Source organism: Thamnophis sirtalis, unplaced genomic scaffold, assembly GCF_051295495.1.
Source record: "Thamnophis sirtalis isolate CommonGarterSnake01/CBP01778 unplaced genomic scaffold, rThaSir2_p1.2 scaffold_2, whole genome shotgun sequence".
Taxonomy (NCBI): Eukaryota; Metazoa; Chordata; class Lepidosauria; order Squamata; family Natricidae; genus Thamnophis; species Thamnophis sirtalis.
In genome coordinates this window covers 32855287-32867983 of record NW_028261382.1, presented here as the reverse complement: position 1 = coordinate 32867983, position 12697 = coordinate 32855287, and the positions used below count along the sequence as shown (strand labels likewise).

The 12697-nt window shown below is 47.0% G+C and overlaps 1 protein-coding gene across 1 annotated transcript in view; it reads left to right on the top strand.

Annotated features, from left to right (window-relative positions):
- AK8 (adenylate kinase 8) overlaps positions 1-12697 on the top strand; it is a 68515-nt gene that overhangs the window by 10816 nt on the left and 45002 nt on the right. Inside the window, exons 3-5 of the mRNA XM_087704670.1 lie at positions 2714-2763; positions 4623-4736; positions 11545-11613. Coding sequence (XP_087560796.1) covers positions 2714-2763; positions 4623-4736; positions 11545-11613 — 233 coding nt within the window. The remainder of the gene's footprint in view (positions 1-2713; positions 2764-4622; positions 4737-11544; positions 11614-12697) is intronic.

Sequence of the window (12697 nt, the reverse complement as noted above, 5' to 3'; positions counted from 1 at the left end):
TGCTCAATAGGAGTAACTGTGAGAGGGATCTTGGAGTCCTAGTGGACAGCCGGTTAAATAGGAGCCAGGCGTAGGCAGCAGCTGCCAAAAAAGCCAACGAAGTTCTAGGCTGCATCAACAGAGGGATAGAATCAAGATCACGTGAAGGGTTAATATCACTTTATAAGGCTTTGGTAAGGCCACACTTGGAATACGGCATTCAGTTTTGGTCGCCACGATGTAAAAAAGACATTGAGACTCTAGAAAGAGTGCAGAGAAGAGCAACAAAGAGCATTAGGGGACTGGAGGTTAAAACATATGAAGAACGGTTGCAGGAACTGGCTATGTCTAGTTTAATGAAAAGAAGGACTAGGGGAGACATGATGGCAGTGCTCCAATATCTCAGGGGCTGCCCCAAAGAAGAGGAAGTCAAGCTGTTCTCCAAATCACCTCCGGGTAGGACAAGAAGCAATGGGTGGAAAATAATCAAGGAGAGAAGCAATTTAGAACCAAGGAGAAATTTCCTGACAATTAGAACAATTAATCAGTGGAATGACTTGCCTCCAGAAGTTGTGAATGCTCCAACACTGGAAGTCTTTAAGAAGATGTTGGATAGCCATTTGTCTGAAGTGGTGTAGGGTTTCCTGCCTCGGCAGAGAGTTAGACTAGAAGACCTCCAAGGTCCCTTTTCACTCTGTTTATTCTATTCTATTTGACCTCCAAGGTCCCTTCCAACTCTGTTAAGAAGCTTTGTGTGAAGGGCAGGTCCTGAGAGCCACAACCTTCCCTGGACCAACACATTGTGTTGAGTTCCCCGTAGAGTTTTGTGTGCATGTAGACATTGTGATTGGCTAGTTGTTCAAGGCCAAGTGTGGATGTGCCATCCTCGCCCATTGTGGCTTACTCGATAGATCTGAGTGAAGTAAACCATGGTCTAGCAAGAGTAGATTGGGACTCCATTGCTTCCCATACCCACAATCTACACATCGAAGGACAAAGTTTTAGCTTATTATATGAAGACCGAAATGGCTTCCTTGTTCTATTCCTTCTTTTTCTAAAGATTGCCTTTGGACTTCCCAGCATCCCTTCACAGGATGAATCCTGAATGCTCTTTAAAAAACAGTTCTGTTCAGCACGAATGCGTCAAAAGTAAAATAGAAACAAGCCAGCTACAAACTCTTCCTACTGCCATGTCCTACTTCTTCTCCGGTAACATTGGACTGCAAACTAGGGCATACAAAAACCTTTGCCAGACCAGTCCTCAAATACAGCTCTTCCCCCTGGAATCCGCACTGTATTTCGGGCATTAATACAATCGAGCAAGTCCAGATGTATTTCACAGGAAGAGTCCTCCACTCCTCTGCTCACAATAGGATCCCTTATGCCACCAGGCTCAAAATTTTGGGCTTGGACAACCTGGAACTATGTCGACTAAGTTCTGACCTAAGCGTAGTAGACACAATTATCTGCTACAACCTCCTACCTGTCAATGACTACTTCAGCTTCAACCACAACAATGCAGAGTACATAATAGCTACAAACTCAAGATAAACCACTCCAAACTCGATTGCAGGTAATATGACTTCAGCAACAGAGTGGTCAACACCTGGAATGCTCTACCTGACTCTGTTGTTATATCCTCAAACCCCACAGCTTCTACCTTAAACTGTCTAGCGTGGACCTCACCCCTTTCCTAAAGAGCTCCGTAAAGGGGGCGTGCATAAGCGCACTAGCGTGCCTAGCGTCTCTGTCCTACTATCCCCACTTATTTGTACTCATTTCTTATGTATATACGTATACCTGCTTGTTGTGGCCAAGCAGGAGCCGTTGGAGCTGCCACTAGACTCCGACAGCGAGGGGCCCTATGAGTCGGCTCTGGAGGATGTGGAGGACCCTGGACAGGGTTCCGACTCCAAGCAGGGCGCAGAGAGGCTGCTTGGCCATCAGGAGGCACCTGAGCCTTGGACCAGTGGGGAGGAGACAAGGGAGAGTGAGCCGGTTGCCAGTAGTGAGTTGTTCCTGGATGCACGCCATCGAAGAGCTAGTAGGCGTCAGGAATAATTACGCAATTACAGGAGGTAATTGCACTCAGCTGGTGGTCATTAGGCTCCTCTCCAGACTACAAAAAGGCTACTTGTGCACACGCCCCTCTTTGCAGAAGTCAACGCAGTGATTAAAAGTTGGAGAACTTTTGTACCTAGTTTGGCAGGCTGGATTGCTGCCAAGGTTTGTCTGAGTTGCTGCCAAGGTCCTTATCTGTTTGTTCTGCTTGGCTTTCAGCCACCGAGGTTTTGGTGTCTTGCTATTAAAGTACATTCCAGTTAAGCTTGTCTCGGTATTCATTACTGGACGGAGGAGGGGGTCAGAATACCTGCTTATACGTTTATATGTTACATTCATACTTGTTTTCTCATACACGCTTGACTATATAAATAAAATAAATATATATATACATTCCTTTCCCTGACCACAATAGCAAGGTGTCATGGGAGTTGAAGTCCACAACATCTGTCCCACCCCCACCCCCAGGTAGAGCATCTTCTGTGTCTCTCAATTTTCTTGAGAACCTCCAGCCTCCACGTTGGAGGCCCATGTTGACGATTGTAAACAGAAGCACCAAACTGAACCTCAAGGAAGCAGCTCCCATGTTGGGCAGGAATTAGAAACTGATCCAGCTGTGTAAGAATGAAGAATCCTGACATTTTTTTAAAAAAAATCTTTATTTTATCCATAGCTCCAAGGATCTTTTTACTTGGTCCTCCAGCCTCTGGGAAAACTACTATTGTGAGTATATCCCCCTCCTCCTCCTCCTTTTCCTCTTTATCCATCTCTCTCCTTCCCCTTCCCCTTCCTTTTCCCCTTCCTTCTCCTTCACTGCTCCTTCTTCAACACCACTTCCCCCCTCCTCCATCTAACTCTTTCTCCTTCATATAATTCCCTCTTCTTTGCCATATACTGTAATTCCTTCTCCTTCTACTTCTTCTTCTTCTTCTTCTTCTTCTTCTTCTTCTTCTTCTTCTTCTTCTTCTTCTTCTTCTTCTTCTCTTCCTTCCTCCTCCCTCCTCCTCCTCCTCTTTTTCTTCCTTTTTTCCCTCCTCCTTCCTCTTCTTTCTCTTTGTCTTCCTCCTCTCAACCTCCTCCACCTTCCTCCTCCTCTTTTTCTTCCTTTTCTCCTCCTCCTTCCTCTTCTTTCTCTTTGGCTTCCTCCTCTCAACCTCCTCCACCTTCCTCCTCCTCTTTTTCTTCCTTTTCTCCTCCTCCTTCCTCTTCTTCCTCTGTCTTCCTTCTCTCAATTGCCTTCTCCATCCCTTCTCCTCCTCTCTTCCGCCTCTTTTTCTTCCTTTTCTTCTCTTTCTTTTCCTCCTCCTCCTCCTCCTCCCTCCTCCTCCTCCTCCTCCATCCTCCTTCACTAAGTTGCCGGGGAAAAAGTGACCATACCTCCAAAACTCCCACTCCTCTCCCCTAGCTCCTTCTCATCATGTTTAAAGATAGCAAAACGCCCACAATAACAATCAGGAGAAGACCATCGAATGACCATTTAAAAAGCAGCAGGAGGGGCTGTTGTTTTAAGCCAAGCATGTTCAGATGTTCCCTTAACACAGGGCCGCGTTAAGATTTTTCAATTTCCATCGCTCCGTTTCGATGATCTCTTCAGACCTTTAGGTAATTCATGACTTGGGGCTCTTGATTTATTGATCAATAGCTCTTGGTTGAAAGGGGAAGTTGCTTACGGCTACCTCCTATTGCAACACCAGAAAGGGCCGCCACTGATGTTGATTCCCTTTTCCATTGCACCTCACTTATTGATTTTTATTTACCTATTTTATCAGAACCGCCTTTAAATTGAATCCACATTAAAGCTGCCCGGTTAAACAAGTGACAAGGCTCGGCTTGAAACCTCTAGGAAAAAAAAAAGTGGGGGGGGGGGACTTCCGCTGCTTTTGAACAGACCCGGGGAGGACATATTTTTTCCGGCCTCCATAAATGTCCCTCTCACAAATCCCCACCGTGTCAAATTTAAGTCGTTTCTCCTCCTTCTCTCTCTCTTTTTTTAAAGCAGCTGTTCTCGTGCATCATTACCTCCCTGCGACCAATTAGATCTCATAGATTGGGCCTCCTCCGAACTCCATCGGCCAGCCAGTGTCGGCTGGCAACTACAAGGAGGAGGGCCTTCTCAGTAGTAGCCCCGACCCTTTGGAACGAACTCCCTGTGGAGATTCGTACCCTCACCACCGTCCAGGCCTTCCGCACAGCCCTTAAGAACTGGCTAGCCCGTCAGGCCTGGGGACAAAGATAGCCGCCCCTCCCGAATGATGAATGAATGTTGCTTATTATTTTTATTATATGTGTCTACGTCATTGTCTGTATCCCCCTTCCTGATTTTATGTGAGCCGCCCTGAGTCCCCTCAGGGAAAAGGGCGGCCTACAAATGTTAATAAACATTCTAAACATTCTAAACATTTTGACTTTTTTGCTCTGAGCACCGTGGGGGTGGGGGTGTCTTTTCCCTGCTTAAGGGACCCTTTCCCGTTTCTTCAAATATTTGTGGCAAACCCACATTTCTTGCACACACACGCACACACACGCACACACTTCCCCACCGGCCCGTTTCCCTTCCCCCACCTTTTGCATTCTCCCTGCAGGCGATGTGGCTCAGTAAACAATTGATAATCCCCCGGATTTCCCGAGAGACTTTGGTAGCCGATGATTGGTCAGCCCTCTCAAGTGAAGTGCGAGGGCGTCTGGAGAGAAAGCAGGTAGGTTTTCTACAAGTAACAAGGCTGTCTCTGCGGGCGAGGGAGGGGAGGAAATAAATTGTGGCGTTTGCCGGGGTTTTTTTTTTTGGCAGGCGCGCGATGAGGGGGTCCAATTATCACCGTTTGCTGGCATCAAGAATGGGCTCCCGGGCGCCCTTCGGAGTCGGTGATAAGAGGCTCCTGGTGTCAAGTCTTCTCAGGTAGACCAGACAGCAAACACGGCCGGATCAACCAATTCGATTTCATTCTAAGGCGACATTCACAGAACCTTGCAAGTCTGAAAATATAAATCTCGCGTTTCCCCCCCCGCCCTTTTACGGCCCAGGAGACTAGGGAGGGTCTCTTCTCAGCCTCTTGGCCCATCCATTATGCAGCAGGAGGCTTAAGGCGCCAAGTGGAAAGCAGAAGATTGTGAGTTCAAGTCTCGCCTTAGCCATGAAATCCAGCTGGGTGATTTTGGGCCAGTTCACCAGGAGATGGAGAGTTCTAGTCCTGCATTAGGCATGAAAGCCGGCTCGGTAACTTTAGGCCAATCACCAGGTGACATTGAGTTCTAGTCCTGCCTTAGGCATGAAATCCAGCTGGGTGATTTTGGGCCAGTTCACCAGGAGATGGAGAGTTCTAGTCCTGCCTTAGGCATGAAAGCCGGCTGGGTGACTTGGGGCCAGTCACCAGGAGACTGGGAGTTCTAGTCCTGCCTTAGGCATGAAAGCCGGCTGGGTGACTTGGGGCCAGTCACCAGGAGACGGGGAGTTCTAGTCCTACCTTAGGCATGAAAGCCGGCTGGGTGACTTGGGGCCAGTCACCAGGAGATTGGGAGTTCTAGTCCTGCCTTAGGCATGGAAGCCAGCTGGGTGACTTGGGGCCAGTCACTAGGAGACGGGGAGTTCTAGTCCTGCCTTAGGAATGAAAGCTGGTTGGATTACTTTGAGCCAATCAGCACCAGATTGGGAATTCTAGTCCTGCCTTTGGCAGTTTGTTGTTAGGGAGAAAATAGGAGGAGGAAGGTTTGTTGGATATGTATTTATTATTTTTTGTAAAAAATAATAAAGGCAGGATACAAATAAAAAAACGGAACAGGGTATGTCTAGTTTAATGAAAAGAAGGACTAAGGACGACATGTTAGCAGTCTTCCAATATCTCAGGGGCTACCCCAAAGAAGAGGGAGTCAAACTATTCTCCAAAGCACCTGAGAGTAGAACAAGAAGCAATGGGTGGGAACTAATCAAGGAGAGAAGCAACTTAGAACTGAGGAGGAATTTCCTGAAAATGAGAACAATTAATCAGTGGAACAACTTGCCTCCAGGAGTTGTGAATGCTCCAACACTGGACGTTTTTAAGGATGTTGGATAACCATTTGTCTGAAGTGGTGTAGGCTTTCCTCCCTGAGCTGGGGGTTGGACTAGAAGACCTCCAAGGTCCCTTCCAACTCTGTTATTCTACATTCTAAAAACTTATTTTTAGCTTCCTGGGTGTGCAGCTTTCTTGCTCCTTCCGTCATCGATCACCCCAACCAATCTTGGGCCCTCTTTTTCAATTGATCTCGGGGGGGGGGGGAACAACCACCCAGAGCCTTTCTTTTTCCTGGAGATGGATTTCCGTTCCATTCACAATAAAGCCTCAATTGATTTGGAGGATGCAAACACACACACACACACACACACAGACACACACACACACACACACACACTCTGAAACACACAGCCATGTTTGTGAGTCGGGAAAGGGGGGGAAAAATCCCCTTTGGCTTAATTACTCTCATTATTAGCATATTTCAGGCTAATCAGCGGTGCTTTCAAGGATACCCTATAGGGTTTCCTTGATTATTACGCGACATGAAAGGCACGGAGACCTGGCAAAAATCAGACATGGCAGGGTGGGGAACAGCTAACGAAATTGACACGGCGCACACTGTAGGCCTCTCTCCCTGGCTCAGCTGGCATCTGCGAAGAAGAGCGGTTTCCCCCGCAACTCTAGGCCCTTCAAAGGAATCAGAAAAGTCCCAGAAAAATCCAACTTGTCGAACCAGATGGTGAGTGAGGGGGGAAAAAGTCTCTCTCCCCTTGTGCTGTCCGAGGTGCTGAACCTCTACTTCGGTTGAGAAAGACGTATTAGGGAAGAAGATAAAGTAGAATAGAATAGAAATTGGAATGAAATGGAATAGAATAGAATGGAATGGAAGAATAGAATAGAAATTGGAATGGAATGGTATAGAATGGAATGGAATGGAATGAAAGAATAGAATAGAAATTGGAATGGAATGGAAGAGTAGAATAGAAATTGGAATGAAATGGAATAGAATGGAATGGAAGAATAGAATAGAAATGGGAATGGAATGGAAGAATAGAATAGAAATTGGAATGGAATGGAAGAATAGAAATGGGAATGGAATGACATGGAATAGAATAGAATGGAATGGAAGAATAGAATAGAAATTGGAATGAAATGGAATAGAATGGAATGGAAGAATAGAATAGAAATTGGAATGGAATGGAATGGAATGGAATGGAATGGAAGAATAGAAATGGGAATGGAATGACATGGAATAGAATAGAATGGAATGGAAGAATAGAATAGAAATGGGAATGGAATGGACTGAGAATAGAATAGAATTCTTTATTGGCCAAGTGTGGTTGGACACACGAGGAATTTGTCTTTGGTGCTTATGCTCTCAGTGTACATAAGGAGAGTAAGATACATTCATCAAGAATAAAAAGATACAACACTTAGTGAAAGTCATAAGCTATCAAATCATACTAGGAAACAAATAAAAACAACATAAATTGAAAGGTACAAGCAACATGGTTATAGTCATAAGTGGGGAGAAATAGATGCTAGGAAGGAAGAGGAGAAGAATAGTAATACAGTCTTAGTAAATTATTTGACCGTGTTGTGGGAACTGGTTGTTAAGCAGAGTGATGAGTTTTTATGGATGGATGAGTTTTTTATCCCGTGGGAAGTAACTCGAGGAGTTGAACATAGACCATATTGCTTCTCCCTCCTGTTTTGCCCACAACAACAACAACCATGTGAGGTGGATTGCATCGAGAGAGAGAGGGAGTGGCCTAGAGTCAACCAATGTCTTTTATGACTAAGGTGGGACTAGAATTCCCAGTCTCCTAGTGATTGGCCCAAAGTCACCCCACTGACTTTTATGACTAAGGCGGGACTAGAATTCCCAGTCTCCTAGTGATTGGCCCAAAGTCACCCCACTGACTTTTATGACTAAGGCGGGACTAGAATTCCCAGTCTCCTAGTGATTGGCCCTCGATGCTCTCTCCACTTCTCTGTTTCGTTGCACACATCTCATGACCCAGCTAGGTAACATCATCAGTGCTAGTGAGTGTGATCAGCTTTCTGCTCTCTATGCGGTAGCTCTGAGCTTGGTTGTTTTCTTGCAGACGTTTCGCGACCCAACTAGGGAACATCATCAGCGCTACTGTATATAAATACAGTAGCCTTTGAGCTTGGTTCTTTTTCTCGCAGACGTCTCGTGACCCCAATCAGTAACATCACCAGTCCCCTGAGCTAGAAACCTATTATTCCATCCGTCCCAGATCCTTTCAGACCCACGGTTCCTCCAGAAAATATATATTTTTTCCTGAACTATACTCCTGCCCAGTTTTAGGGGGAGATCTCCCCCTCTTCTGCTGAAGACAGCTAGCCAGAGGCTGGGAACTGACTCCCCTCCCCTGCATTGACCAAGCAGCTCTGTCCATCTGTCCCTCCTCCTGTCCTCCAACCATCCATCCATCCCCTGCTTGGTTGCTGCTCCTCACCTCGTCGAGGCTGGCCAGGCAAGCCGGGTCCGGCAAGCCGGAGGAGAACTGAGCCAAAGGAGTTCAGAAGGGATGGGGAGGAAAGCAGGGGAGGGGGCTTAAATTGGATTCCACCAGACCCCAAGATCTCTTGAAAATGACACATCAAAGCAGGCCGGGAGAGACTGGCGGCTTCTGCAAGCAGCATGAGGCACCTTTGTAAAGTGACAGCCTCAAAGCTGCCAAGGAATGTCTCCAGCCGCGAGAGGCTGCGGGAAGCTTTTGACGCGCCCGCCCGGCGGGACTCTCAAGACTTCCAAGAAACCCGCCGAAGTTGTTTCTTTCCTCTTCTCCAGCGCTCGGGTGCCTAACGGAGCCGGCTTCGAGTCACCGGGGAAAGGCCTAATTGGGTCATTTAGTCCACCCTTCACCTGCCTGCCATGGATCTCCGGTACCCCATCCTGGACAGGCTTACATCCCAGCTCCTTTGAAGCGAAAGCAACATTTCTTCTCGTTGGGGAAGAGCAGGGGGGAAAAGTTTCTGAGAATTATTAAACACGCCGATCCGCCAACTTCTATGTTCTGTTTGCCGGCTGCTCATCTGGAGGAAGCACGGCGGACTTTCCGGGGTTTTTAGGGGCAGGCTATGGGGTTCTTGGTGCTGCCTGAGCTTGGTGGTTTCCTTGCAGACATTTCAGCACCCCACAAGGTAGCGTCATCAGTGCTGGAAGGGAGAAGGGTTTGTGGAGTGGAGGAGGAGAGGGAGGACTGTTGGGTCCTTGGTAGTCTCTGAGCTGGATGGTTTTCTTGCAGACATTTCATGGCCCAGCTAGGGAACATCATCCAAGCTAGAAGGGAAGGGGGATTGCGGAGGAGTGAAGGAGAGAAAGAGAAGTGGGAAGGAGAGGAGGAGGAGAAAGAGAAGTGGGAAGGGAATGGAGGAGGAGGAGGACTGTAGGGTCCTTGGTACTCTCTGAGCTGGGTGGTTTTCTTGCAGGCATTTCATGACCCAGCTAGTTAACATCATCCGAGCTAGAAGGGAAAGGGGATTGGGGAGAAGTGAAGGAGAGAAAGAGAAGTGGGAAGGAAAAGGAGGAAGAAGAGGACTGTGGGGTCCTTGGTGTTGTCTGAGCTTGGTGGTTTCCTTGCAGACATTTCATCACCCCACTAGGTAGCGTCATCAGTGCTGGAAGGGAGAGGGGTTTGTGGAGTGGAGCAGAAGGAGGTAGAAAAACAGGAGAAGAGAAGAAAAACGGCGACTGTGGTGTCCATGGTGCTCTCTGAGCTTGGTGGTTTTCTTGCAGACATTTCATGACCCAACTACATAACATCATCAGTGCTAGAAGGGAGTGGGATTTGTGCAGTGGAGCATAAGGAGAAGAGGGCAGAAGAGCAGGAGAAGGAGGAGGAACAGGAGAAGGAGAGGAGGAGGAAGAGAAGGAGAAGGAGGAGGTCTTTTAGCTGGTGTTTTTTCTTCTTTTCTTGCAGACATTTCATTACCCAGCTAGGTAACATCAGCAAGAGTTCGCTGCAACTACCATAACCCCACACACTGTAGCTCGCTTAGTGTTCTAATACAGTGTTTCCCAACCTTGTCAACTTGAAGATGTCCGGACTTCAACTCCCAGAATTCCCCAGCCAGCGAATGCTGGCTGGGGAATTCTGGGAGTTGAAGTCCAGACATCTTCAAGTTGACAAGGTTGGGAAACACTGTTCTAATAGACTATTGGTAGCTCATGGTTGAACTGTTATGGCTGTAAAGACACGAGGCCTTGGAGATTTGTTTAAAAAAGGGAGAAACCGTAGGAAATGTTTAAAAGGAGGAGGGGAAAAACAAGAAAGGGGTTGAAAGAAATCAGGAAAAATGGATGAAGGCCTAGACTGGTGAGACGCTGCATTTGTGGCTAAGTAAAGCAGTTGGCGATGGCCATGAACTCATAGTTTAGCACAGCGGCAAAGGAAACTTGGACGTCTCTTTTACCCAACCGATAGAGAAACGTCCGTGGCCGATAGCCTTAGGCTGGCCAGCCGAATCCTTCGGCTGCCCTGTTGGAGATCCTTTAATGCAGATGGGTCTCTTGCGATGAAAACGGATGAAGCTCTGGAGCACCGCCTTCCCATCGTGCCGAAGCTGGACCCCACAAAAAACATGGCTAACGAGAGAAGAGAATCTTCGTAGCCCGGGGTTCCAACTGTCGGGTCCTCCCTGAGCTGGGTGGCTTCCTTGTAGGCATTTCATCACCCCACTAGGTAGCGTCATCAGTGATGGAAGGGAGAGGGGTTTGTGGAGTGGAGGAGAAGGAGGTAGAAGAAAAGGAGAAGAAGGATGACGACTGTGGGGTCCTTGGTGCTCTCTGAGCTTGGTGGTTTTCTTGCAGACATTTCATGACCCACGTAGGTAACATCGTCAGTGCTAGGAGGGAGTGGGGTTTATGGAGTGGAGGAGAAGGAGGGAGAAGAAGAAGAGGAGGAAGAGAAGAAGGATGACTGCAGGATCCTTGGTGCTCTCTGAGCTTGGTGACTTTCCTGCAGATGTTTCATTACCTTGCCAGGGAACATCATCCGTGCTAGGAGTGGGGTTTGTGCAGTGAAGGAGAAGGGGGCAGAAGAGCAGGAGGACGAGGAAGAAGAGAAGAGGAGGAAGATGGTGGCTCTGGGGTACTCAGTGCTCTCTCGGCTGGGTTGTTTTCTTGCAGACGTTTCATGATCCAACTAGATAATGTCATCAGTCCTAGAAGGGAGTGTGGTTTGGGGAGAGGAGGGGGTGGAAGAAAAGGAAGAGGAGAAGGAGGAGGAGGAGGAGGAGGATGGTGACTCAGGTCCCAGGTGCTCTCTGAGCTTGGTTATTTTCTTACTGACATCACCCAACTTGGTAACCTTATCAGTGCTAGAAAGAGTGGGGTTGGCTCTCGTTTTATATTCTAGCGGTGGGGTCAGGAGTTGTCCTGTCCTCGCTGGTTGCTTGATTGAGATATTTCTTGATTGCATGGAGTTGGGGTCTGATTTTCTTGAGCTCATCTCTTCCTTCTCTCTCTTGAACAATGATTTAGAATGTCTCCAAAGATCTGTGGGCCCAGCTGATTGAAGAACGCCTGAAGCTGGATGACTGCGTCTGCAGCGTATGTATGACCCAGAGCTTGCAATGAGGGGACCTGAGATTCGAACTAGGGGTGACGTGATACCCGTGTTCCAGCATCTCAGGGGCTGCCCCAAAGAAGGGGGGGAGGTCCACCTATTCTCCAAAGCACCTGAGGGCAGGACAAGAAGCAATGGGTGGAAACTAATCAAGGAGAGAAGCAACCTGGAATTAAGGAGAAATTTCCTGACAGTGAGGACAATGAATCAGTGGAACAACTTGCCTCCAGAAGTTGTGAATGCTCCAACACTGGAAGTCTTTAATAAGAGATTAGATAACCCTTTGTCTGAAGTGGTATAGGGTTTCCTGCCTCAGCAAGGGGTTGGACTAGAAGACCTCTAAGGTCCCTTCCAAATTTGTTATTCTATTGTATTCTATTGTATTCTGTTATTCTTTCTATTGTATTCTATTATTCTTTTCTGTTAAACTATTCTATTCTGTTCTGTTATTCTTTTCTGTTATTCTAATCTATTCTGTTATTCTATTCTATTCTATTCTGTTATTCTATTCTGTTATTCTATTCTGTTATTCTATTCTATTCTGTTATTCTATTCTGTTATTCTATTCTATTCTATTCTATTCTATTCTATTCTATTCTATTCTATTCTATTCTATTCTAATAGTAACACAGTTGTTAAGTGAATCTGGCTTCCCCATTGATTGTGCTCGCCAGAAGGTCACAAAAGAGGATCACCTAAGACACAACAACTGTCATAAGTATGAGCCAATTGCCAAGCGGGTGGAACCTAATGAAGGAGAGAAGCAACCTAGCTCTTTGTTCGTTCTGGTCGTCTAAGTTCTGAAGCTCCGTTTTGACTCTGTGCTCCGTGTGGCCTTGCAAAGCTAATTACCAATTAGGTCTTTGGCAGCGTTTCAAGGGAGATAAAGATGGGTGCTTTTCAGCCTTATCCCAAAAGACTTTGGCAGACTTCTGTTGGACTCTTTACAAACTTATTTGGGACTCATTACGGGCTGTGAAGGAACATAATTCCGCAGCCGTTGAAATAAAAAGAGGGTTTTGGGGACTAAGCGCGTGCTTTTTACTGTCTCGGGAAGCCTAGGTCAGA